Here is a 27,731-nt window from a genome sequence, read left to right as displayed (position 1 = left end):
TTCATTTTGAACATCGCAAACTGAAACATGCATTTAACACAGAAATGCTGGGTTGTTTCAACCCAAATTTGAGCCAAAATGAACAAACCCAATTACTGAGGTAAATGTTTATTTCAAAAATTGTCTCAAAATTAAGCATATTAGCTCTGTTTGTTCGTATTTGACACAAATTTGGCATAAAACTGCCCCCCAAAAAATTTTTTTTTTAGTTTCGAAAACAATGAAATTTTGTATTTGTACACTCGTGCTGACTTTTAGCATTCATTCATTCATTCATTCATTTTCTTGTTGGCTTAGTCCCTTTATTAACTTATCCAGCACATTTTTACGCAGCGGATGCCTTTCCAGCTGCAACCCATCTTTGGGAAACATCCACACACTCATTCATACACACACTCATACACTACGGACAATTTAGCCTACCCAATTCACCTGTACCGCATGTCTTTGGACTGTGGGGGAAACCAGAGCATCCGGAGGAAACCCACGCGAACGCAGGGAGAACATTTATATTTACATTTAGTCATTTAGCAGACGCTTTTATCCGAAGCGACTTACAAATGAGGACAAGGAAGCAATTTACACAACTAAGAGCAACAATGAATAAGTGCTGAAGGCAAGTTTCAGGTCTGTAAAGTCTAAGAAGGAAAGTATTAGTAGTATTAGTATTAGTATTTTTTTTTTTTTTTTTTTGGTACAGTTAGTGTGATATTCAGAGAGGCAATTGCAGATTAGGAAGTGAAGTGGAGACTAAATAGTTGAGTTTTTAGTCATTTCTTGAAAATAGCGAGTGACTCTGCTGTTCTGATGCAGTTAGGGAGTTCATTCCACCAACTGGGAAGATTGAGCATGAGCGTGAGCGAAAGTGATTTCTTCCCTCTTTGGGATGGAACCACGAGGCGACGTTCATTCACAGAACGCAAGTTTCTGGAGGGCACATAAATCTGCAGAAGTGAGAGCAGATAAGAAGGAGCAAGGCCAGAAGTCACTTTGTAGGCAAACATCAGAGCTTTGAATTTGATGCGAGCAGCAACTGGCAGCCAGTGCAAACGGACTAGCAGCGGAGTGACATGTGCTCGTTTAGGTTCATTGAAGACCACTCGTGCTGCTGCGTTCTGGAGCAGTTGAAGAGGCTTGATAGAGTTAGCTCTAACATGCAAACTCCACACAGAAACGGCAACTGAGCAGAGGATCGAACCAGCTACCCTGCAACCTTCTTGGTGTGAGGCGACAGCACTACCTACTGCGCCACTGCTTCGCCCTGACGTTTTGCATGTTTTTAAAATAAGGTAGTTATGATATAAAAACAGGCTCTACCACTAAACCCTTATGGATTTCAAAACAGAAATGGGATCATACTAATTTATAAAAATTGATCTCCAGTTTGCCACAACCTAAAATAGTTACGAACTGCATTAAAGTGTTGTATGAGGAGTTTTACAGTATTATTTTATTTAATGTTAGTATTAAATTTTGACAATTTCTTTGGCTCTACAGTTAAGGCTAATTCAAACAATATATGCAGACAGACACTAATCAGTGCCGACAGTGACAAGATAACAGTATGAACCTTCTCAGAATTTTTAAGATCCCCCAAATTCAGATTGAGCATGTTGAAAACATGCATGGACAAATGGCAACAGATGTTGACAGGTTCAAGAGACTGGCTCTGTTCCACTACAATTTTAGCCATGCACTCCTGAACATCCCTTGATTTATTCCCCACTGCCATTGTAAAGTGCGTTCCACTTCATCAAGTGAATGAGGGAAGCTTACATGGACATACGCTCGATCCCTCAATTTTGATTTTGATTCATATGTCCACTCCAGCACCTTCGCCAACCTGATTTCACCAAGTAGTACATGCTTCTGGATTAACATCTATGTTGATGCTGGAACAAGATTCCAATCAGCCAATTGGAATTAAGGGTTATGTTCAGAGTTTATGTTAAATTTAAGCTTACGGGTTTATGCAAACATTAAGTTTATTGTTATCCAATAATTATTTCTCTGATTCTGGAAATAATTTACAGTTATGGTTGGGTTTAGGAGTAGGGAATAGGCATGGATTACATTTTCGTGCAAAAAATGATATTCCAGGATTAACATGGATGTTAATCGAGGATCGCATCATACTTGACAAAATAATGTCGTGCCTAGGGCTGCACGGTGGCGCAGTGGGTAGCATGTTCACAGCAAGAAGGTTGCGGGTTCGAGCCTCAGCTGGGTCAGTTGGTGTTTCTGTGTGGAGTTTGCATGTTCTCCCCGTGTTGGTGTGGGTTTCCTCAAGTCCAAAAAAGTCCAAAAACATAGGTGAATTGGTTAAGCTAAATTGTCCATAGTGTAAGTGTGTGTATGAATGTGTATGGATGTTTCCCAGTGATGCAGAGGGCATCCGCTGCTTAAAACATATGCTGGATAAGTTGGCGGTTCATTCCACTGTGGTGATCCCAGATTAATAAAGGCGAAAAGAAATAATAATAAATAAGCCAAAAAGAAAATGAATGAATGAATGTCGTGCTCAGCACCTATTTGTCCTAGAATACAAGGTGGTTGTGACATCAAAACAGTGTATTTCCCAAGTGCTCAAGTGTTTAAGCCATTCCATTTAAACCCATTCAGATGTTCCGCCAGTAGTGGACACTTATGTAATGTAATCAATGATGCACATCAGAGGGAACGAGACGGAGGGAATTTAGCGAGAGAAGGACATTATAAAGTGGACTGGAATGCAGTCACTGATGCGACAGCTTCATCACCAACTACAGAATTAAAAGGGATAGTTTGATGGATCCAAAAATGGACATTTCATTCTTCTGTTGAATACAAAACAATATATTTAGAAAAATGTTGGGAAAAAGCAGCATTTTTTTCCAGCATTCGTCAGTAAATCTTCTTTTGTGTTCATTTAAATTAATGTAATTTAATAAAAATAATAAATAGCAAGAATTTCAAGGCTAAATTTTTATTTTTGGGTGAACTTTTAAATTATTTTAAAGACATTTTTAATTTAAGCACATCACTGCTAAGTAATGTATTTTATTAATGGATTGTTTTCCAAATGGAAAATGCTTGGGTTGTTTGATAATATATCATATCTTTCAAAACTTTATCTATCATGTTTATGATCTGCCCCTCATCCTTCAATATTACAGATCGATTTATCAGATGATTTGTCATAAGAGAAATAATAACAAAAGGATTTTCTTTATCAATCGACAATCGACAATCAATAATTCATTTAGTATAAATACAAGTTTTAGTAATAATAACTTAAATTTATATAATAAAGAGAACGATAAAATAACGTTATTAACCGTTTAACTGTAAAAGTTTCTGTTCAGAACGATTAAAGTTGATCTTGTTTTCGTTTTTCGTTTCCGTTCCTTGAACCGGTTCAGAGCCCTGGTTGCTACAATGATTGATCAGGGATTGATCAGTTGTACCTAATGAAATAGGCAGTGGGTGTATTTATAATAAAAACACTATTGTTTTTTCTACTAGTTTGATCTAATTCCTTTACAATAAATATCTGTTTGTAAATATTTCTGCACATTCAGCATACAGAACATCATCATTCATGCAGACAGACAGATGTTCAACACCACAGAGCTTTGCACTTGTGAAAAAGCAAAAAGCATCAGTCAACGATCTGTTCAGTCTAGTGGGAAACGTACCCCAGATTGACAGACCAATAAAAAGACTGCTATATTTCTGGCTCTCTTAGATGATTTCTTCCTGTGTTATGAAAAATAAGTTTCTGTTCAGTGTGACAAACACAAAATAGACAGTCCAGACTTCAGGTTCCCACAGTCTGTGTTACCGCCTTGCTCACCTCCCTGTATCAGCACCGTTCTCCTCTATCAGCAAGGTCAATGACCTCATCAGAAAACGCCACGCCTGAACACACACACACACACACACACACACACACACACACACACACACACACACACACACACACACACACACACACACACACACACACACACACACACACACACTCATGTGCTCACACACACACCCCTGGGTCACTTGAATTTTGGTGCACAGAAACAAACGAGGACAGGACAGAAATCTTAAACAAATACTTACTTATAGTTGAGATAGTTCATTCATTCATTTTCTTTTCCGGCTTAGTTTACAGCGGATTGAACCACTAACTCAGGGGTCAGCAAACTTGTTCCTGGAGGGTCGGTGTCTTGCAGATTTTAGCTCCAGCCCTAATCAAACACACCTGAACAAGCTAATCGAGGTCTTACTAGGTATACTTGAAACAATCAGGCAGGTGTGTTGAGGCAAGTTGGAGCTAAACCCTGCAGGGACACCGACCCTCCAGGACCGAGATTGTTGACCCCTGCACTAACTTATCCAGCATATGCTTTACACAGCAACCCAACACTAGGAAATAGTTGTTATAGTGAAATATCAAATAAAACTTAGTATTGTCAATCGATTCAAATGTATAATGTACTTGTTAGGGTTGTCTATGGCAGCAGTTTACAATCTTGGCTGCTTATATCACATTAAATATGACATAAGCTCATACATACTCGAAACTCAAGTCATTTGTGCTCTAATTTCTTGAGTTTTAGGAGCATAAACGGACTCTCTAGGCTCCACCAGTGAGTTGTTATTCTGTAATTCTTCTTATGTGTATATGACTAACATAACGCTGCTAGTTAAGGGAATGGAGTGAAATGTGCAAGTGTGTCTTGCTGGAAATATGTGAGTCACCAGACTCGTCCATCCATATTGAAGAAGTAACAGCTCTGACCTTTCTGTCATTGAGACATTGCACTGAAATGTCAAAACAGGACTTCTGATAGAGAGAAAAAAAAAGTATTGGACTACTGCTCCTAAATCAAACTTTAACAACAAATTTGCTTTGGTTGGACTGTATAAATTATTGGTTGACTTATGACTATTTAAGATAAGGGATTAAACCTGTTGCTTTTAAAACTATTAATTGACTATACTTACAAAAAGTAAGTTAAATCCTTGCCTTAAAATATTTAATCAATTAACTATGTGCATAATTATAAAGTGAAGTTAAATGAACTTTTAACAGTTACAAATTGCAATAGGTATACTCTCTTTCTTAAGCAAAGTCAACCAAAGGCAACAGGTTTACTTGCTTTTTTAAATAAAGTAAATAATCACTTTTTTCACAGTGTAGTTGTTTTCTTTAGAGCTTTTAATTTACAATTGAAATTATCAACTGCAAAAATTATAATTTGCAATGGATGTTTTACAACAATATAATATTATAATGATCAAAAATATGATTAAATGATAATTCCTTTAAAATGTTTTAATTTATTCATTCATTTTCTTTTTGGCTTGGTCCCTTTAATAATCTGGGATTGCCACAGCGGAATGAACCGCCAACTTATCCAGCATATGTTTTACGCAGCGGATGCCCTTCCAGCTGCAACCCATCACTGGGAAAAATCCATGCACTCTTATTTACACACATACACTACAGACAATTTAGCCTACCCAATTCACTCAAACCAGTGGTTCTCAAACTGTGGTGCGTGTACCATTAGTGGTATGCTAGCTTCCTTCTAGTGGTACGCGGAGGAATGAAAAATGTCAAGTACATGCTACATATATTTCAAAATTTATAAAAAAATGATATGAATATGCCATGTATGACATATAGCCCATATTTCTGAGGTAATATTCTGTCATGTTTTTTTAACTGTGCAGAGCTGTAGCTACTGTATTTGTGGTGGTATTTGTAGAGACATTTTTTTTCTGAGGTGGTACTTAATGAAAAAAGTTTGAGAACTACTGACCTATACCACGTTTTTGGACTTGTGGGGGAAACTGAAGCACCTGAAGGACACCCAAGCCAACACGGGGAGAACATGCATACTCCACATAGAAACATCAACTGACACAGCCAAGGCTCGAACCAGCGACCTTTTTGCTGTGAGACAAAAGTGTTACCCACAGTTTTTCTCTGAGCAAGTTTCTGCTAAAACTCATTTTAAAATACAAAAATACAGTATTTTATTGTGATACATTTCTGTCTGCTTTACTTTGTAGCTTATTTTGATACATGTAAAATTGAGGTATTTTATTTTAAATATACACTTCAATGTATATTTGCCCATCCCTGTATACACACAGTTTCAAAATAAAGTAAAATTCATTCATTCTTCATTCATTCATTTTCTTTTCTGCTTTATTAATCTGGGGTTGCCGCAGTGGAATGAACCACCAACTTATCCAGCATATGTTTTACGCAGTGACTGCCCTTCCAGCCACAATCCATCACTGGGGAACACCCATACACACTCATTCACACACATACACTACGGTCCATTTTAGCATATTCAATTCCCCTAAAGCGCATGTGTTTGGACTGTGGGGGAAACCGGAGAACCAAGAGGAAACATGCAAACACGGGGAACATGCAAACTACACACAGAAATGCCAACTGACCCAGCCAAGGCTCAAACCAGTGACCTTCTTGCTGTTAGGCGACAGCGCTACCCTCTGCGCCACCGCATCGGCAGTAAAATTCATAGAAAACCACAATATGTTCTGGCAGAAAATTTGAATTAAGTAAAATTTTAATTTAAAGTGTGGATTATTTCCTGTAACCTTAAAACTAAACTCAACATGTATAATCCACAAAACAACAGTAAACAAATAATTACAGAAACATCCTTTATATTAACACTTTGCATTTATTAAAATGAATGAATGGGTATTATAATAAAAAATAAATCTTAGTTTGAAATGGAATCCATTAAAATTAATTAATAAATATAAACCTGATTATCAGCTCATTCAGTACAATAATGCTTCCATACATGGCTAGCAAATAGTATTTTTTGGCAAATATATAATGCATTAAGTTTGACATCTTTTATTAAAACTGTCTTAAATGCGTAGAATATTTATATGCAATTAATATATTAATCTCCCCGTGTTGGCGTGGGTTTCCTCCGGGTGCTCCGGTTTTTCCCACAGTCCAAAGACATGTGCTATAGTGATTTGAAAGAACTAAATTGGCCGTAGTCTATATGTGTTTATGTGAGAGTGTTTAAATGTTTCCCAGTAGTGGGTTGCAGCTGGAAGGGCATCAGCAGTGTAAAACATAAGATAGCGGCTTATTCATGATGGTAAAAGTGTTTGCATTCGCATTCACTGTTTCCAAATAATCTATTTGGAATGAACAATGATGCAATCACGGAGTGAGGGATGATTTTCTCACAGAATGCCTCATACTGTCTGTGTGTGTGTGTGTGTGTGTGTGTGTGTGTGTGTGTGTGTGTGATTGGGTGTGTGTGTGATTGGGTGTGTGTAGCGGTGAAGATGTTCATGTTCATTTACTGTAACTCAGCTGATCGGTGACCTTTTAGCCACTGTAGACTGACTCACATGCACCTGTTATAACAAACACAGACAACAGTCCTTCAGCAAAAATCAAAGATGAACCCCTGATAAAACATGACAAAAACCACAACATGAAACAGGCGCTTCACACTCCACTAACCCCATGAAGCTGAAGATATACAGCTGAAGTCAAAATTATTTGCCCTCCTTTGAGTTTTTTTTTTTCTTTTTTGAAGTATTTCCCAAATGATGTTTAACAGAGCAAGACATTTTCCACAGTATTTCCGATAATATTTTTACTTCTGGAGAAAGCCTTATTTGTCTTATTTCGGCTAGAATGAAAACATTTTTTAATTTTATTTAAAACCATTTTAAGGTCAATAATATTAGCCCCTTTAAAGGCAACTGTGATGAAAATCATCTTTTGTAAGCTGTTTAGACAGAACTGTGTGTAGGTATAGTGTGTTCACAGTCATATTGGAGTTGATAGAAACACAACAAGTCTCTTTTTTTTATTTCCTGACGTTAAAATAGGTTCTAAATCCCAGTGATTTTGAGGCCCGCCTCGACGTGATGTAGGAGTGCAGCTTTCCCCCCGTACCAAATTAATTGACAGGTGCTATGTCTCTATAATAACATGTACACACATGTCTACAGAACATTTTTTTGCAAAGAAACTGGGATTAAAACATATGTTACAACTCTCTGTGATCATCTCCAACTTAATAATTAATTTTATAAGTTTAAAACGTTTTTCAAACAGAGCATGTTTGTAATAAAGAGAGTAAAATCAGTGTGTAGTTTTTAACTGAAATAAGCACAGCCACATGGTGTCAGTAAACGCGCATATATTTTGTGTGTGTACTGCAAATTGCATTTGTGTGAGACTCATCATTTCAGAAAGGCTTGAATAAACTCCAATACAAATACATGGAGTAAACTTACTTGGAATTTTTGACCATATGTCAGCCTAATCCGAGGCTGTCTATATCACTGATGGCTGTTTATCTGACGTAACACAGGAGAAGCGCACACACATGCCAGAGCCACCTAGTCCTCAAGCAGTGGTGGAAAGAGTACTGAAAACTCATACTCAAGTAAAAGCACCACTTGCCTAAAAATGTAGTGTGAGTAGAGTAACAGTATCTGTTGCAAATATTACTCAAACTATGAGTAAAATGTAGCCCTTTCAAAAGTATTCAAGAGTAGCGAGTAGTGAGTATTAAAAGCTGATGCATTTACATGTAATGTGTGCATGTGTGTAAACGTAACATTCTGTAGTGCATCTAGTTATTGCCCAGCAGGCACACAACGTCATAAGACGTCAATATTAGGTTCGATTTAGCTTGTGATGTCAGGTGACCAAAATTCAATCTAGTCAGAGTCTAAGGACATTGTTATTTTGATTTCAAATAACATCATCAAATGACGTTAATATTTGGTTGATTTTAGGTTGCTAGAAAGTGACCAAAATCCAACGTCGAGCCAACATCTTAAACCAATGTCAATATTGAAGTTAAATACTGACATTTATTCATCAGGAATGGCAACCAAAATCCAATATCTGACAGGCGTCGTAAGGATAACATCCAAAAAAACGTCAAGCTGTAACATCATTAGACGTTGATATTTGGTTGATTTTAGGTTGGATGTTGGACATTGACGTCGGCCTGACGTTGAGTTCTGACGTCAACCCGATTTTCATCCCCAAACAAAATGTAACGTCCCTATGATGTTAGGGTACAACGTCGATCTGACTTCATATTGATGTCCTGTGCCTGCTGGGTGTTTAAGACCATTTCGGTCATCATACAGTAAACATCTGTCATCTTCTCATCAGTGACATGCATCTAATCAGTCTCTGGTTCATTGCATGTAAAGATTTTGGACATCTTCTTAAACACTTTTAATGCTTCCAAACAGTTTGCTGCGATTATAAATGTCTTGAGGTAGTTCATTATGATGTGATTTACCTCTATGTGTAATTTGATTAGACATTAATCACAGGACTGATTTTTCAAATCCCTATAGACAAGAAATAATAAAGTAGTGACTGCAGGTGGAAGGAAAGTAGCGGAGTACAAGTACTGATACTGCACTAAAAATCTACTCAAGAGAAAGTAAAAGTGCACATTTTTAAAACTACTAAGTAAATTACAATTCCTGAGAAAAACTACTCAATTACAGTAATTTAAGCATTTGTAATTAGTTAGTTAATCAATTAGTAATTTGTAATACACCACTGTCCTCAAGACAGTAAAATGGGCAGATTCTAAATTACATAATAAATAATCTGATGGGTTTCCCAGAGATGGGTTGCGGCTGGAAGGGCATCTGCTGCGTAAAAACTTGCTAGATAAGTTGCCGGTTCATTCCGCTGTGACGACCCCGGATTAATAAAGGGACTAAGCCGACAAGAAAATGAATGAATGAATAATCTGATGGATATTTTGAACTGAAACTTTACAGACACATACTGGAGACACCAAAGTCTTATCTTACACCTTGGAAAAGAATAGGTGCCCTTTAAGAAATTTTTTTTTCAATTGGCGACAGAACAAACCTTCAGTCATTCTTCAGTCGTCCGAATTACCATAAATTAGGCCTAATTAATCTAGTAAAGCCTTTAAACATCATTTTAAGCTGAATACTAGTATTCAGAATACTGAAATACTGCATATTTCAGAATACAGAATACTGAAAAATATCTAGTCAAATATTATGTGCTGTCATCATGACAAAGATAAAATAAATCAGTTATTCGAAATGAGTTATTAAAAGTATTATGATTAGAAATTAGTTGAAAAAATATCTTCTTTCCATTAAACAAAAATTGGGGGAAATAATATGCAGGGGGCTAATAATTCAGAGGGCTATGACTCTGACTTCAACGCTATATATGGTTGTTCCACCTTTTGAAGTTGTTGACTTAAAACTGCATGGTTTTGTTTTGGACACGATGCAGATAAATAGAGATGTATTCATGAGGATAATGGCGTGGGTGATTTGTGTTTCTGTTTTTAGGAGCCGCCTATCTGTTGCTGTGGTGACTGTACTGTGATTTTTATCTTCAGTATGAGAAGATGTAATGTCTCTGCTCTGATAGACCCTGGATTATCTCACTCGTCCCGTAAATCTTCAGGTCAGCTCAAAGCACACTTTCTGAAACGGACTCTTGTGCATGTTTAAAATCACTCACTGAGAAGAACCACTTAGTCATTGATATACATTTGGTGAGAAATGTCTCCATAAGCCTTCGCGGATGTGAGAATTAGTTTTGTTCTTTGCATTTGCGCCAAAGTAGGAAAGCTTTATGGTTTTTGTTGATGTGCTGATCTGATTTGTCAGCGTTTTCTCAACAATTGCTTTGCCAGAATGTTTTGTTTTTGAAGTTCTGGATGGTTTCTAGGTGGTTGATTGTGGCCCATTTCTGAAAAGTCTATATCCATATAAAAGTCTTATCTCTCTTTTACTCTAGATACACTGTATGCACCTCTTTTTAGTGTTTATTGGTTGTTGCAAAATCTGATCAATTAAAAAATGTAATTGTACAATCATATAGACGTAGACAAACATTGTTGTCAGTTGAATTAAGTTTGGTACTTCAATACCTTGATTGCAGTGTACACTACACAAATCATATATTCATACTAAAATGACTTCTGAATTATTTCAGTTTCAGTCAACTAAATCTAGAGTAAAAATTTAGTTGACTAAAATATATTTGGTTTAATTTAAGTGTAATTTTCAATGGAAGATGATTTAATCGCATCCCGCAACTACTGTGGTTCAGTTACTTTTCAAATGTTTGTTTGTGTGTGTTTGTGTGTGTGTTTGTGTGTGTGTTTGTGTGTGTGAGTGAGTGAGTGAGTGAGTGAGTGAGTGTGTGTGTGTGTGTGTGTGTGTGTGTGTGTGCGCGTCATGCATCACACACCAAGATTAGTTCTGATTAAATATTTTCCAAAAAACATCCCTCAATCATGTTCTCATCTTGTTTTTATTAGTCAACAAAAAGGTCAGTATATAGTTGTCGTCATCATCACTTAATTTTTATTTAGTTTTGTCGGTAAAAACTTGTTTGTCATGAAAATTATGGCAAATTTTTTTTGTCAACAAAATTAACACTGATATTAATATACAGTTGAAGTCCCCCTGAATCATTAGCCCCTTATTTATTTTTTTCCCCAATTTTTGTTTAACAAAGAGAAGATTTTTTTTAGCACATTTCTAAACATGATAGTTTTAATAACTTATCTCTAATAACTGATTTATTTTATCTTTGCCATGATAACTAAATAATATTTGAGTAGATAATTTTCAAGACACTTCTATACAGCTTAAAGTGACATTTAAAGGCTTAACTAGGTTCATTGGATAAACTACGCAGGTTAGGGTAATTAGGCAAGTTATTGTCCAATGATGGCTTGTTCTGTAGAGTATCGAAAAAAATATATAGCTTAAAGGGGCTGATAATTTTGACCTTTAAATGTCTTTTAAAAAATTTAAAACTGCTTTTATTCTAGCCAAAATAAAACAAGTTTTTCCAGAAGAAAAAATATTATCGGACATATTGTGAAAATTTCCTTGCTATCATTTTGGAAATATAAAAAAATAAATAAATTAAAAAAATCGAAGGGGGGCGAATAATTCTGACTTAAACTGTATATTAGTCATAGCCATACAAGACTACAGCTATACAACAATATACAAAAATACTATACAACAATATATATTTTCTGCAGTTGCTGACATGTCAAAAAAATAATAATAATAAAGTGCAGCTTCATACTGTAAAAACATGTGGATTCAAACTGGTAAGATTTTTATTCATCTTTGATACATGAATACATTTTTCAGTTTTGGGGTTCAATCCATCAAAACTGTGATGTTTCTTAAAAGTATTCCATAAATTAATCAACAAGACTTCTGAAGAGACACACTCTATATGATTTTATTACTAGATATACAGCGGGGAAAATAAGTATTGAACATGTCATGTTTTTTTTTCCTGGGAATAATATTTCTAAAGGAGCTTTTGACATGGAATTGAACCAGATTTTATTAGAAACCCAAACAATAAAAACATAAAAATAAAACAAAACAAAAATACATGAAAAATTAGTTCTGTGTAAGAACAATGTAACGACACAAGGAGAAAGTGCTGAACTACTGAAATGTGTTTAATACTTTATATGAAAGACTTTTTTGATTGACGGCAGCTTAAAGACGTCTCTCATGTGGAGAATGAAACCACAGGTCACAGACTTCAACAGAGTGTCAAAATCTTGATGCTTCTGTCGGTCGCGTCTATCAAATCTGATCTTTATTTTGTATTCTCCATTGGATTCAAGTCAGGTGATTGGCTGGGCCATTCTACAGCTCGATTTTGTAACTGTAACATTTAAAAATAAGTTTTCAGTCACAGTTATCAAGAACTGTTTACTAATTTATTATGAAATGACTGCATTTCGGTCAGTTTTAAAAAATAGGATTGCATAATGTTAAGAATGACTACACTTTAATGTTAAAACGAGGAACGTTTTTTTGGTAGTTGTTTAATGATCATTTATAATGTAGTATTTCTTTTATTTGCTGTTGAACACAAATTGCTTTTTATCATGCTATGACTGAATACATATTAAAATACACATATGTCATCTCCATCCTCATCGGTGGCCATACAAAAGACTGTGTTTTATTTTTTAAAAAATCAGGCTGTATTTTGGGCATTTAAATGCGAAAAGTCCACATGTACATTACTATTTAAATGCAAAATGTATGTGGGGAGAGTTTACGGTAGTCAGTTTACTGATAATTGTGTCATTGTTTAACCCCGCAATTGTGTATGCACAGCATTTAGACTTCATTAAAATTAAATAAATCAATAAATCACACTCAAAACTTACAATAAAATACTATCAGTGCATTTATTGCACTTTCAGGTTCAAATGTGTACTAATAAATATGCAAAACAATGTGGCAAAGCTGAAATTGAACAACGTGAAGATGAACTTTCATTTTTTGGGTGAACTATTCCATCAAGTCCTAAGTTGTCGGTTTGCAAGCATCAATAATACTGAGATTTTTCATTATGCCTCTTATTCCAACTTACCAATTATTTCACCATATTTATTTTGACTTTGACCTTTGGACATGTATGGTCACTGGATTATGAAATTCTTTGCTTATTGTATGGATCACTTCCTTAATTTACTTTCTCACTTTTTCCGCCTTCTCATTTGCTGCGTTCCTGAAAAGGGTATTTCCTTTGTTTCACGATGTTGCAGAGCTTATATCGGTAAGTCTAACATGTGATGTTGATTTTAAAGATGTTGTAATATTTGCACTCAGGAACACTATTAGGAAAAACTAATTAAAGACGTGACAGACTGCTAAATCAAGTCTCATAACTTCATTTTACACTGAAAAAAATGTAATTACCAAAAGTCATGACAAGAAATATTTTTCTGTTGCTTTCACTTAGTTTAATAAGTTAATCAGGTTTCAATAATTAAGGTTATAAAAAAGTTTAACCTAATTTTTTAGTCAGTTGTATTTATGTAAGTTGAGATGACTAGGAAAGTTAACTTGGTTCAACTAAAAAAATTAAGACTTATTTTTTTTTTTACAGTGAAGTTACAAAGAACTGTTAGGAAATTGCTTAATCATAAAGTAAGGGATTACATTCAATTTTTAGGTAATTTATTTACAGTTACAATTAATGTACTTGCCTTTAATACTTTACACTACCTGACAGAATTCTTGTGGTCGATCTCAGTTGTAAGACCAACAAATAATAATTTGACTTCCAGTTGATCATTTGGAAAAGTGACAGAAGGTAATATTTTTTTGTTGAACGGCATCCCAATCATCACAAATACTGCAGAAGACCTACTGGAACCCACATGGACCCAAGATTCTCATAGAAATCTGTCAAGTTTGGTGAAGAAAAAAATCATGGTTTGGGGTTGCATTCAATATGGGGCCGTGCGAGAGATCTGCAGAGTGGATGGCAACATCAACAGCCTGAGGTGTCAAGACATTTGTGCTGCCCATTACACTACAAACCACAGGAGAGGGCAAATTCTCCAGCAGGATAGCGCTCCTTCTCATACTTCAGCCTCCGCATCAAAGCTCCTGAAAGCAAAGAAGGTCAAGGTGCTCCAGGAATGGCCAGCCCAGTCACCAGACATGAACATTATTGAGCATGTCTGGGGTAAGATGAAAGAGGAGGCATTGAAGATGAATCTAAAGAGTCTTGATGAACTCTTATTTGAGTCATTGCAGAGATGTATGGATGCAGTCCTCCAAGCTCATGATGGAGTCAGACACAATATTCATTCTTTTTTCACTGCAGCATGACTTTATATTCTATACTGGACATTATTTCTGTGATGTGACAAGAATTTTGTCTAAGCAAAATCAGACCTTACTGTCTTAATTAAATAATTAAAAATCAAGACATGATCATATTTTATTTTGGTAAAATAAGTGTAATCTAGAGGCCTTTACCTTTCATATTAATCACTGCTGATACCAAATGATCAACTAGAAGTCAAGTTATTATTTGTTGTTCCTAAAACAACAAATAATCCTCAAGAGTTTTGTCAGGTAGTGTATATTCTACATTTCTGTACAAGTCAGATCAGAGAAGCAGAGTAATATACTTTTTATATTATATATATATTAAGTCTATACTACTTGTCTGATGATTGCACAAGCTTAATAAACGAATTGGGTTAAATAAATATAACATGAAAGGGTGGCTCAGTGTTTACTCCCGAGTCCCGGCTTGGTCAGTTGGGATTTCTGTGTGGAGTTTGCATGTTCTGCCCGTGTTGGCGTGGGTTTCCTCCAGGTGCTCCGGTGTTCCCTACAGTCCAAACACATGCGCTATAGGAGAATTGAATGAACTAAATAGGCTGTAGTGTATGAGTGCGTGGGAATGTGAGAGTGTATGGGTGTTTCCCAGTTAGGGTTGTGGCTGGAAGAGCATTCGTTGTGTAAAACATATGCTGAATAAGTTGGTGGTTCATTTCGCTGTAGCAACCTCTGATGAATAAGGGACTAAGCTGAAGGAAAATGAATGAATAAATGGTGTGCATGAAATATGGGGTCATTACTAAAACTTTACATATTTTGATACATGTGATTTTTCTCTTTATTATTTAATGCAGCTAAAATGCCCTGTTTGACTTAAATTTTTTTATATACTTTATTTTTATTTTTATTTTTTTTAAGGAAAAAAATACAAATAATAAATAAAAAATAAAATAAAATAAAATAAATAATACAATAAAACACTGGAACTTAAATGAACAGTTGACCGGTCACATATTTCCTTACAGGTCACATAAACAAATACATAAATAAATCAGATTACGTTGTGTAAAGGCATAAGTACAATCCATTTCTCCCTATATTGCAGGTATTTGTCCATTTGTAGTTTTAAAGAAAAAGTCATCCTCTCCATATTTTGAACATTAGATATGATATCCAACCATTCAGATTTTGTAGGGGGTTCCAGTTGTAGCCACTTTCGAGTTACAGTTTTCTTACTGGTGGCTAGGAGTATTTTTAATAAATACTTGTCTTTTACCATTAAGTTGGATGCAATATTTCCCAGATAAATTGTTGTAAAAGAAAAATCGACATCATCACCAAAATATTTCGTATTACTTGCATTACGTCTTGCCAGTATGGCTGAATGGCTGGGCAACTCCAAAATATGTGAAAGTGGTTTGCCAAGTCTTCTCCGCATTTTCTCCCCTATCCTTTGTTTAACTTAAATTTAAATAATTAAAAGAATTTAATTTGTTTTAAGATTTGCACTAAGAGTCAAGCAATCAAAGTACTTATACTAAATACATTTTCAGACAAAGTAATTAGGGAACTAATTTAATGGTGTGATTGGTCATTAATGACTTTTTGGAGTAACTTTGCCAACACAATGTTTTGCTGCTTATTCAGACTATTTATTTCAGATGAGCTAAATCTGAAACACAATTCTTGAGGTTTTTGGGGGGACAACTCAATTGTCTTATATTCAATTCACTTAAATTTGTAAAAACAACAATTGATTTGTGTTGGGATAACATGAAGGAATTGTGTTGAACTCAGCACTTTTTTTTTTAGAAAGCTTTGACTTTATTCTTCTATAAAGAGTGGAAATAAATTCCTAGCAGCATTCTCCTGTTTGTGGTGAAGAGATGGGAAACTCTTGAGGACATTTACACAGATGAGTGCTGCAGTATAGGGAGGGCTTGAGTTATGAGCCCTTTCATGTTTCTGTTTAATGTTTCTAATCTCCACTCATGTTTCATACACAGACATATGTCCAAGGATTTGTACAAAACTTAACTACATTAACTACATGCGGTTTTTCTTCTTGTTATTGACATATTTATTTTGACCCCAAATCCTCTGACAGGTCACAATTCACGGTTTAATCAAGCCAAGTTGCATTTGTTATATGATACAGAAATAGTTTGACAGCAGCATTATATTAGCAAATAATGTTTTTATGATGTTTTCGAAAGAAGTTTAAAAAGTAGTGCTACATAGTCACATATGTAATGCTACACATACATAGAAACAACTATACAAAACAATTTTGTTACATAGATATTTAAAATTAGATACAATTTTTATTATATACACATATCATTTATATCTAAATATAAATTTTTTTCTCAAATATATGCATGCATGTGAGTATTTACAGTTGAAGTCAGAATTCTTAGCCCCCCATCTACCCCCCCCCCCCAACCCCCCTTTGATTTATTTTTTCTTTTTTAAATATTTCTCAAATGATGTTTTACAGAGCAAGGACATTTTCACAGTGTGTCTGATAATATTTTTTTCTTCTGGAGAAAGCCTTATTTGTTTTATTTTGTCTTAAATAAAAGCAGTTTTTAATTTGTAAAAAAAATTTTAAGGTCAAAATTATTAGCCCCTTTAAGATATATATATATATATATATATATATATATATATATATATATATATATATATATATATATATATATATATATATATATATATATATATATATATATAGTAATCTACAGAGCAAACCATCATTATACAATAACTTGCCTAATTACCATAACCTGCCTAGTTAACCTAATTAACCTAGTTAAGCCTTTAAATGTCACTTTAAGCTGTATAGAAGTGTCTTGAAAAATATCTAGTCAAATATTATTTACTGTCATAATGGCAAAGATAAAAAAAGTAAAAAATTAGTGATGAGTTATCAAAACTATTATGTTTAGAAATGTGTTAAAGTCTTCTCTCAGTTAAACAGAAATTGGAGAAAATAATAAACAGGGGGGCTAATAATTCTGACTTCAACTGCATATATGCATAATAAATACAGTACACACACTTAAATCATTTCATTTCATTTTACTTTGGCTTAGTGACTTTATTCATCAGGGGTTGCCACAGCGGAATGAACCACCAACTTATCCAGCATATATTCTACACAGCGGATGCCCTTGGTTTGGGGTATGCACCTACAGCACATGTCTTTGGACTGTGGGGGAAACCAAAGCACCCAGAGGAAACCCACGCCAACACGGGGAGAACATGCAAACTCCACACAGAAATGCCAACTGACCCAGCCGGGACTCAAACCAGCGACCTTCTTGCTGTGAGGCGACAGTTCTAACCACTGAGTCCCCGCGCCACTCTTAGATGTTGTTATAATGTTTTTTTTTATTTGTTCCTCATCATGATGTATAGCTTCTTTCATTCTAATTCTTTAATTCTAATTCTTAAGTTTTGAATCTAAAGAGACTAAAACGAGATCTGCAACTAACCTGAAATGACTGAGTATGTAGCTAAGCATGCTGACAACCTTACTTAAGATGTTAAACTGAGGTCCTGACTCTCTGTGGTCATTTAAAATCCCATGGCACTTCTCGTGAAAGAGCAGGGGTGTAACCCCGATGTCCTGGCCAAAGTCCCTCTATCGGCCCTTACCATCATGGCCTCCCAATCATCCCTTTTCACCTAATTGGCTCGATCACTGTCTCTCCACTCCACCAATAGCTGGTGTGTGGTGAGCGCACTGGCGCCGTTGTCCTGTGGCTGCCGTCGCATCATCCAAGTGGATGCTGCACACTGGTGGTGGTGTGGAGAGACCCCCCTCATGATTGTGAAGCGCTTTGGGTGTATGGCCATCCACAATAAATGTGCTATATAAACACACACATTACATTACTTTGCCACTTAGTCAGTTTCATGAGTCTTAAACATGCAGTTGCATTCATCTTGAGTACAATGAAGTGCGCAGAACTTGTCACACAGTTCTTGGGTGTCATCTTATCTGCTTGCATATAAACCGCACATTTTTTGACAGTTATTAATGACCTCTTTGAGACCTTTTGCCTTTCAGTGGCCTCAGCCTTTGACTATTACATCACTATTATTCTCAGGAGCTCCACCAATATAATTAAGCAATAAGATTGGAGAAGCTGCGTTTCATAATTGTTATTGACACCACTCAACATCAGATGGCAGATTTTACACAATATAGCTTACGCATACAAGAGTCCTCAATTTAAATGAACTATTATTTTATTACTCAATTTGAAGACCTATTTATTATGTCAATTGTAAACTAAAGATTGGCATAGAATGGTGTGCGGTCAAATTACAGAACTTTATGCACTGCAAATTGTTTCAAGTGACTTCACATAAAACAGAAGTAACAGGGTTTCAGAATTACAGGATTTTGAATTGCTTCATTTTAATTGTTAAAGCAGGGCGGCACGGTGGTTCATTGATTAACACTGTCGCCTCACAGCAAGAAGGTCGCTGGTTTGAGTCCCAGCTGGATCAGTTGGTATTTTTGTGAGGAGTTTGCATGTTCTCCTCATGTTAGGGTTTCCTCCGGGTGCTCCGGTTTCACAGTCCAAAGACATGCGCTATAGGTGAATTGAATAAACTAAATTAGCCGTATTGTATATGTGTGTGTGAATGCAAGAGTGCATGGGTGTTTTCCAGTACTAGGTTTCAGCTGGAGGGGATCCACTTTCTAAAACGTATACCAGAATAGTTGGTGGTTCATTCCGATGTGGCAACCCCTGATAAATAATGCATTAAGCTCAAGGAAAATGAATAAATAATCTTTAAAGCAACTCTACAGAAGGCAAAATTTCCATTATTCGGCTCAGTTTAAGTCAAACTTATTCATGTAATGTTTATACGATACACATTTAGTTATGGTTTAGTTTAGATTTGCAGGTATTGTTCTCATCTAATTGTGTTAGATGAATACAGTTCTGTCCTGTTACTTCATTAAAACCAATTGTGCTGACCAATTAACATCCACATTCTAAAAAATATATTGGTTTGTTTTAACCCAATGTTTGGTCACTTGTAGATGAACCCAACATTTGGTTAAGATTTCAGTTTTTTAGTTACTATCAATATGTTACTTAATGATATACACTCACCGGCCACTTTATTAGGTACACCTTACTAGTATCGGGTTGGACCCCCTTTTGTCTTCAGAACTGCCTTAATCCTTCGTGGCATAGATTTAACAAGACACTGACTCATATTGATATGATAGCATCAGGCAGTTGCTGCAGATTTGCCAGCTGCTCATCTATGATGCAAATCTCCTGTTCCACCACATCCCTGGGGTGCTCTATTGGATTAAGATCTGGTGACTGTGGAGGCCATTTCAGTACAGTGAACTTATTGTCATGTTCAAGAAACCAGTCTGAGATGATTCACGCTTTATTTATTTCCTTACTTTTATTTATATAGCACTTTTCTAGACACTCAAAACGCTTAACACATGTTTTGGGGAATGTTCTAATCCACAACCAGTGTGCAGCATCCACCTGGATGACACGACGGCAGCCATATTGCGCCAGAGGAGACAGAGTGATGAAGCCAATTATGGTATGGGGAGGGTTAGTAGGCCTTTATAGACAGAGGCTAGTGGGCAGATTTGGTCAGGATGCCGGGGTTAAACCCCTACTCCTTTTTTTTAAAGGACATCTTGGGTTTTTTAACGACCGCAGAGAGTCGGGACCTCGGTTTAACATCTCAGTATAGAGTCCTAGTCACTATACTGGGGCATTAGGACCCCTGCAGACCACAGGTAGGGCGCCCCATGCTGGTCTCACTAACACCACTTCCGGCAGCAACCTAGCTTTCCCATGTGCTCTCCCATCCAGGTAACTAGCTTCAGTGGTTGACCATGTGAAAGTTGCAGAGAGCTAGCTGCCGGTTATATGACATGGCGGGTTGGGGGTGTCTCCACACCACCACCAGTTTGCAGCATGCACGTTGAACGGCGCCAATGCGCTCATCACACACCAGCTATAGGGGAGTGGAGAGACAGTGATAGAGCCAATTCATTGGATGGATGTGATTGGGAGGGAATTTGACCAGGACACCGGGGTTACAACCCTACTCTTTACGAGAAGTGTGATGGGATTTTTAATGACCACAGAGTCAGGACCTCGGTTTAACATCTCATCTGAAAGATGGTGCCCACTGACAGTGTTGTGTCCCCTTCACTTTCACTAGGGCTGTAGGACTCACACAGACCACTGGTTGAGCACCCTCTGCTGGCCTCACTAACACCACCTCCAACAGCAACCTAGTTTTACCATGTGGTCTCCCATCCAGGTACTGACCAGGCTTAGCCCTGCTTAGCTTCAGTGAGTAACCGGTCTTGGGCTGCAGGGTGTGGCTATATATATAGTTAGCGTGCTCTAAAACTGTGACAAAATTCACATTTAAAAGATATAAATATGATTTAAACATCCAACGCTTGCATTTTATTACTTCTACCTAAATGGATCAATAAATTTTTTGGCAATACCTTATCATTCAGTTTCTCATTAAATCTTCTGACCAATCAAATGCTGTCTAGTATCTGACATGCCCCGCCCCCTTTAAGACGCTTTTCATTTGCTTTTCATTTGATGGACTTTTCAACCACTCTCACTGGCAGAGCTGTGATAAAAACCTAATGCTATTGGCTGTTTTTAAAGAGAAGGATCTACTATATGTCCCGCCCTCTTCTCATGTTTCAGTTGAGATTGTCAAACAATGAATGAGAAATGCACATCTCAAAGCTCTTCACAGGACTTTTACTTTTAAATTACACTCACAGTTGAAGTCAGAATTATTAACCCTCCTGTTAATTTTTAATTCTTTTATATTTTTATTGTTATTTGACTAGATTATTCAGGATACTAGTATTGAACTTAAAGTGCAATTTAAAGGCTTAACTAGGTTAATTAGGCAAGTTATAGTAATTAGGCTGGTCATTGTATAACAGTGGTTTGTTCTGTAGACAAAAAATATAGCTTAAAGGGGCTAATAATATTGACCTTAAAATTATTTAAAAAAATTATTTTAGCTGAAATTAAACAAATAAGACTTTCACCAGAAGAAAAAATAATATCGGAAATACTAAAATAAATTCCTAGCTCTTTTAAACATCCTTTGATAAATATTTAAAAAAAAAAAAACGCAGGAGGGCTAATAACTTTGACTTCAACTGTATAATTAATCCATCCATTTTACAAGTCCCTTGTCCTGTATATCATGAAAGCAATTCTGAAGCCTCTTCAAAGCATTCCAGAACACATTTGTTTACAAATGCCTTGTGAAATCTGCTTGTGTTTTGGCTCAGTCTTCAGGCCTCCAGGGAGGAATTCCCCTATTTTTGAGCTGCTACAAAACAAATGATGCATGGATTGAGGAATCAGCTCTGCTGGATCTTGCTCATACACCTCCAGAGTTCACACCGACGAGAGGTCAGAGACGTTATTTACTGTACATAATCAGACCAGTGCTCCGGATGTCTGTGAGTGAAAAAAAATGGTTATCAGTCCGCTACTGGACTGAACAAAAACATCATCAAAGACTGCAAAAGACCAATTGGAACCCGCATGGACGGGTTCCCCAAGATTCTCATAGAAATCAGTCAAGTTTGGTGAAGGAAAAATCATGGTTTGGGGTTCATTCAGTATGGGGGCGTGTGAGAGATATGCAGAGTGGATGGCAACATCAACAGCCTGAGGTAATTGTGCTGCCATTACATTACAAACCACAGGAGAGGGGAATCAGATCAAAGTTCCTGAAAGCAAAGAAGGTCAAGGTGCTCCAGGATTGTCCAGCCCAGTCACCAGATATTAACATTATTGAGCATGTCTGGGGTAAGATGGAGGAGGAGGCATTAAAGATGAATCCAAAGAATCTTGATGAACTCTGGGAGTCCTGCAAGAACGCTTTCTTTGCCATTCCAGATGACTTTATTAATAAGTGATTTGAGTCATTGCAGAGATGTATGGATGCAGTCCTCCAAGCTCATGATGGAGTCACAGACAACATTCATTCTGTTTCCACTGCAGCATGACTTTATATTGTATACTGGACATTATTTCTGTGAAGTGACAAGACTATTGTCTAAGCAGAGTCAGACCTTACTGTCCTAATTAAATCATTAAAAATCAAGTCATGATTATATTTTATTTTGGTAAAATAAGTGTAATCTAGAGGCCTTTGCCTTTCATATAAGCCACTTCTGATGCCAATTCTTACTAACAACATGAAAAAATCCCCTTTGCCTTTCATTCACATCCCTTGTTTTCTCAAGCAGGCTACAGACAGTGCTGGTATTTCACAATAGCATTGCCCAATCACCCTGCACATCCATCAGCTTAATTGAATCTTCACTTTGACAACTCAAATCCTTTAGATAGCACTCATTTATACTTCCCCTCACAGAAAACAGAGCCAACACTTCAGCTGGAGACCCTTATCTGCATTCAGCTCATTACATGCTAAACATATAATAGATGTACATTGAGACCAAATGCTGCCATCTAAAAATAACCATTTAGGTTTCCAAAATGAGCCTTTCAGTGAACGGTTCTTGTTGTAAAGAACTTTTCTAATGTAAATATTAAGATCACATTTTCCACTTTACCTTTTGTGAGCTGGAACCTTTCTATAGATATATTAAACATTTTGTGGGAACCATCAATGCAACTAAGGAACTTATTTTTTTAAAGGTGTAACTCATTCATTCATTCATTTTTCTCCAGCTTAGCCCCTGATTGAGGTTGCCACAGTGGAATGAATCGCCAACTATTCATGCATATGAAACCCCCACGAACACAGGGAGAACATGCTAACTCCACACAGAAATGCCAGCTGGCTCAGCCGGGACTCGAACCAGCGACCTTCCTGCTGTGAGGCGACAGTGCTAACCACTGAGCCATCATGTTGCCTAAAGGTGTAACTTTTAAAGGGGTGGTCCAGAGTTTTTTTTTTACAAATTCAAGTGGATTGAACATAAAACATTTAAATTGCCCCCCCCCCCCCCCCGCAAAAAAAAGTATTAGTTGTGTTGTTTCAACTCATTTTAAAACAAACAGCAAAATAAGTTTTTCTGGAGTGCATGAAGGTTTATAACCACTTTAAGTAGAGTAATGACTACATTTTTTTGGGGGGCGAACTGTCGCTTTAATACACTGTAAAACCCAACAATCAACTTTATCAAATGAGTGTTAACTCAGAATGTACTGAAAGTTAACTCTACTAATTTGAAACGAGTTTTGAACTCAGTGTTGAAGGTAATGAGTATATTAAATACCTCATTTCTTCAACTTAGATGGAGTAAGGTCACAGTACTCATATAGATTAGATTTTTTTTTTAACTCAAATGGTTTGTTGCAATTGGTTTCTTCAAACAGTTTGAGTTGCCTTAACTTACTGGGTTTTACAGTACTCAGTTTGAGTTCTCTTCATTTATTGGGTTTTACTGTGCTCAAATTGACCCGTTTACTCAAATGTAATAAGTTCACAGTACTCATTAGGATTAGTTTTTATTATTTTTTTTAAATCATATGGTTTGTTGCAACCAGTTTCCTCAAATGGTTTGAGATACCTTAACTTTTTGGGTTTTACAGTGTAAGGATGTTAGCCTACAAAAAATCCAGCACTCTGAGAAACACTATTTGCACAATTATTTCCCCTACTAACAAGACTATAAACAAATGCACACCCACCTACCAACCCACACACACACACACATAATCACTATAACAGCTATTAGTCAGAAGAGGACTGAAAGTGCTGTTCGAGTAAAAGATGAGTAAGGTACAGAAGAAGTGATGTTTTTTCTTCTTAAACTCCTCCTCTGAAGATGGTGGGATGGTTTTTAGAGCTGACAAATGTACAAGAGTGAAGTTTCTCCAGCTCAAACTCTCCCATGCATTTCTCCAAACACCTCACCAGCAGAGAAACACACACACATTCTGCTTCAGCAGACGCCTTCAGGAGCGCAGCGCTTATCTTTGACATTTTGAACTCAGATATTCTAGTGTTTTGCAACCCAGAAAATCCGTCTAAATGCTGACAGAGCCGTGCGGCCCGATGGGATCGGATGTCAGAGACCTGAGCGCCCTGCTTCCAGCTGTCCCGACACTTCCAGTGGGAAACTCAAACTCTCTGCCTGTCGGCGGAGCTTCGCAGTGGGGCCCGATGCTGGACTTTCACCCTGCCTCTCCCTATGGATCTCTTCCTTCCCACTCCTTCGTGAAGCAGGAGCCTGGCTGGGGGCCCCCAGACCCTTACGAGGACCCTCACTGCGGTTTGGGGGCCTTCACTGTACACTTCTCTGGGCAGCTGACAGGGATGCACGGCCCATTTGCTGATCCTCCTTCTAGCCAAAGCAGAATGTTCTCCAATGGGCCTTATTTGCCAGGCTGCATGGAGAGTCCTCCTGCTCCACGCAACCAGGGTGAGAAAACCATCCCGTCCTTACAATCTCGCCTCAAAATCTCTCTCAATGTGGTCAAAATGTTATGAAAATTAAATAAATGGAAGGATTTGTTGATTCAGGACTAATTTTAAGGACTCTTTTTTTTAAAGTGATTTTAAACATGCATTTAAATTAAATTAAATCTTAATACTAGTCAAAAACAAAACATTGCATTTTGGGAATTATTTAAAAGGGATTTTTAAATTAAAATGTGTTTTTAATATATATGTTTTGAATGTTTTGCAGTCAAGTATTAAAAATATATATATTTTACAAAAATAAAAACTAATGTATTTTAATGCATATATTTTTTATGTTTTGAAGCTATGTATTAAAAATATTTATTTTGCAAAAACATTTAATTCGAATCTATTTTTATGTTTTGGATGTTTTGCAGCCAAGTATTAAAAAATAATTATTTAGAAAATAAATATAAAAAAAAACTCTAAGGTATAAATAAATACAAGTTTATTGTTTTGCAGTGAAGTATTAGAAACATATTTATTTAGCATTTTTTAAAATTCAAATGTATTTTTATTACATATAATTTTTCATGTTTTACAGCCAAATATTTAAAAAAAAATGTTTTTTTGCAAAAAATAAAATAAAATAAATAAATAAATAAATAAATAAATAAATAATTTAAGTAATTAAATGTATTTTTAATTTGAACATTTCACTTGAAATGTTTTGATGCTTAAAAAATCTTTTTGTTTTTGACCAGTTTACCGAAATCTTAAACTTGATGTTTAAAAAAAGGAAATATAATTTGGTATATTTTTAATTATCTTATTATTATAAATTACATATATAGTTGAAGTCAGAATTATGAAACCCAATGAATTATTAGCCCCTATTTTTTCTCAATTTCTGTTTAACAGAGAGAAGATTTTTCAACACATTTCTAAACATAATAGTTTGTTCTTTAGACTATTCAAAAATATAAAGCTTAAAGGGGCTAATAATATTGACTTAAAAATGTTGTTTAAAAAATTAAAAACTACTTTTATTCTAGCCGAAATAAAACAAATAAGACTTTCTCCAGAAGTAAAAATATTATCAGACATACTGTGAAAATTTCTTTGCTCTGTTAAACATCATTTGGGAAATATTTAAAAAAGAAAAAGAAATTCAAAGGGGGGCGAATAATTCTGACATCAATTCCATGCTCGAAGTAACATCTACACAAAAAACAGAAAAGCTGCTGGTAAATTTTAAAATATGGGTAAAATCCCTGTAAAACATCAATGTCAACAAATTGTAATAATAGAAGCATGTTTTACGGACCTTTCAGTTAAATACTTATTTATATATATATATGCATTTCATTTGAACGCTTTAAATAACATTCATTCATTAATTTTCCTTTATGCTCAGTCCCTCATTTATCAGGGGTTGCCACAGCAGAATGAACCGCCGCTTAAAATATCAGATTAAAAAAATCTAAAAGCATCTACAAGCTTGAGTATGGGATTCATACTTGATGATGAAAGGAAAAAAATGAAAGTGTATAAATCCTATTGAGCCATCAACTATATTTTTTGCTGTGCTCAGTTTTAGCCGCAGCACTAAAGATAAACTCTTTAATCTGTTGCGTCAGCTTTGAAAAACTTCTCAAATCATCTGTTTTATCGCAAGGCTGCCAGATTCTTTGTCTGAAGAGCACTTTTCAGCTTCTTCAAACTATTAAGAAACCGGAATATTAATAAAAACACGACAAATACAAAAAAGTTGTTTGCACCAAACCAAATAGATAAATAAATAAATAAATAAATAAATAAATAAATAAATACAAATCCTAAATGAAATGCTTTTATAAAGTTTAGAGAAAGCAAAGCGTGACCTCTGTCCATTCATTCACGCAACAAGCATTACTCGTATATTATTGTAAATGTCTGTGTTTTTTGTTTGACTTACAGCAGAGTTTAAGGCATGTAAATCTGAGCGCTCAAATGCAGAAGTCTGCCGTCTGTGTGTAAAAGTGCATGTATCTCTCTCTTTCATTTGTCGCTAGATTAACTTTAGGAAAAGTCACATTGATTTACAACAAAGGTAATTGGTCCCAAGTGGCTTTCCTCCACGGATGAGTAATGGAGTCTGCTAGTGAGGGGTGTGCATTGCATAATTTACAGCATCAGTATTAGTAAGGCTTTTCTGTGTTTACGTTAGCTCATTTTTCAGATAATACTAAAAAAACTTAACCCTAACACTCAGAATGCATCTTCTTTAGTGTTTTTCTACCTTTATTTTCAATCATCTTCATTTGATTTTTCCTCTTGCTGTCTAGTCAGAAGAATGAAGTCAGAATTATTCGTCCTGCTGTGAATTTTCTTGTTCTCTTTCCTAGTATTTCCCAAATGATACTTACCAGAGCAAGGCATTTTTTACAGTATTTCCTATGATATTTTTTCTTCGGCTAGAATAAAAGCAGTTTTAAATTTTTTTTAAGTGAAGTTTTAATTTAAACTAATTTCGGGAGGAGCACATGCTCATGATTGACCCAGCTGGCCCACATTAAATAATCATGATCCTCCAATCAAAGGACTCCAAGTCACTATATATATCC

At 35.9% G+C, this 27,731-nt stretch overlaps 1 protein-coding gene across 33 annotated transcripts in view; it reads left to right on the top strand.

Moving 5' to 3' along the window:
* wt1b (WT1 transcription factor b) overlaps positions 1-27,731 on the top strand; it is a 117,125-nt gene that overhangs the window by 67,038 nt on the left and 22,356 nt on the right. For 8 of the 33 annotated variants that reach the window (XM_087292490.1, XM_087292485.1, XM_087292489.1 and 5 more), the window contains one exon: positions 10,381-10,498. In XM_087292490.1, the coding sequence (XP_087148616.1) occupies positions 10,432-10,498 (67 nt within the window). In that variant the 5' untranslated portion in view covers positions 10,381-10,431. 33 annotated transcript variants of the gene reach the window in all.

This window comes from Danio rerio, chromosome 18, assembly GCF_052040795.2.
Source record: "Danio rerio strain M-AB ecotype USA chromosome 18, GRCz13ab, whole genome shotgun sequence".
Lineage (NCBI taxonomy): Eukaryota > Metazoa > Chordata > Actinopteri > Cypriniformes > Danionidae > Danio > Danio rerio.
The sequence above is the reverse complement of the archived record's forward strand: the minus strand, read 5'-3'. Positions and strand labels throughout refer to the sequence as shown.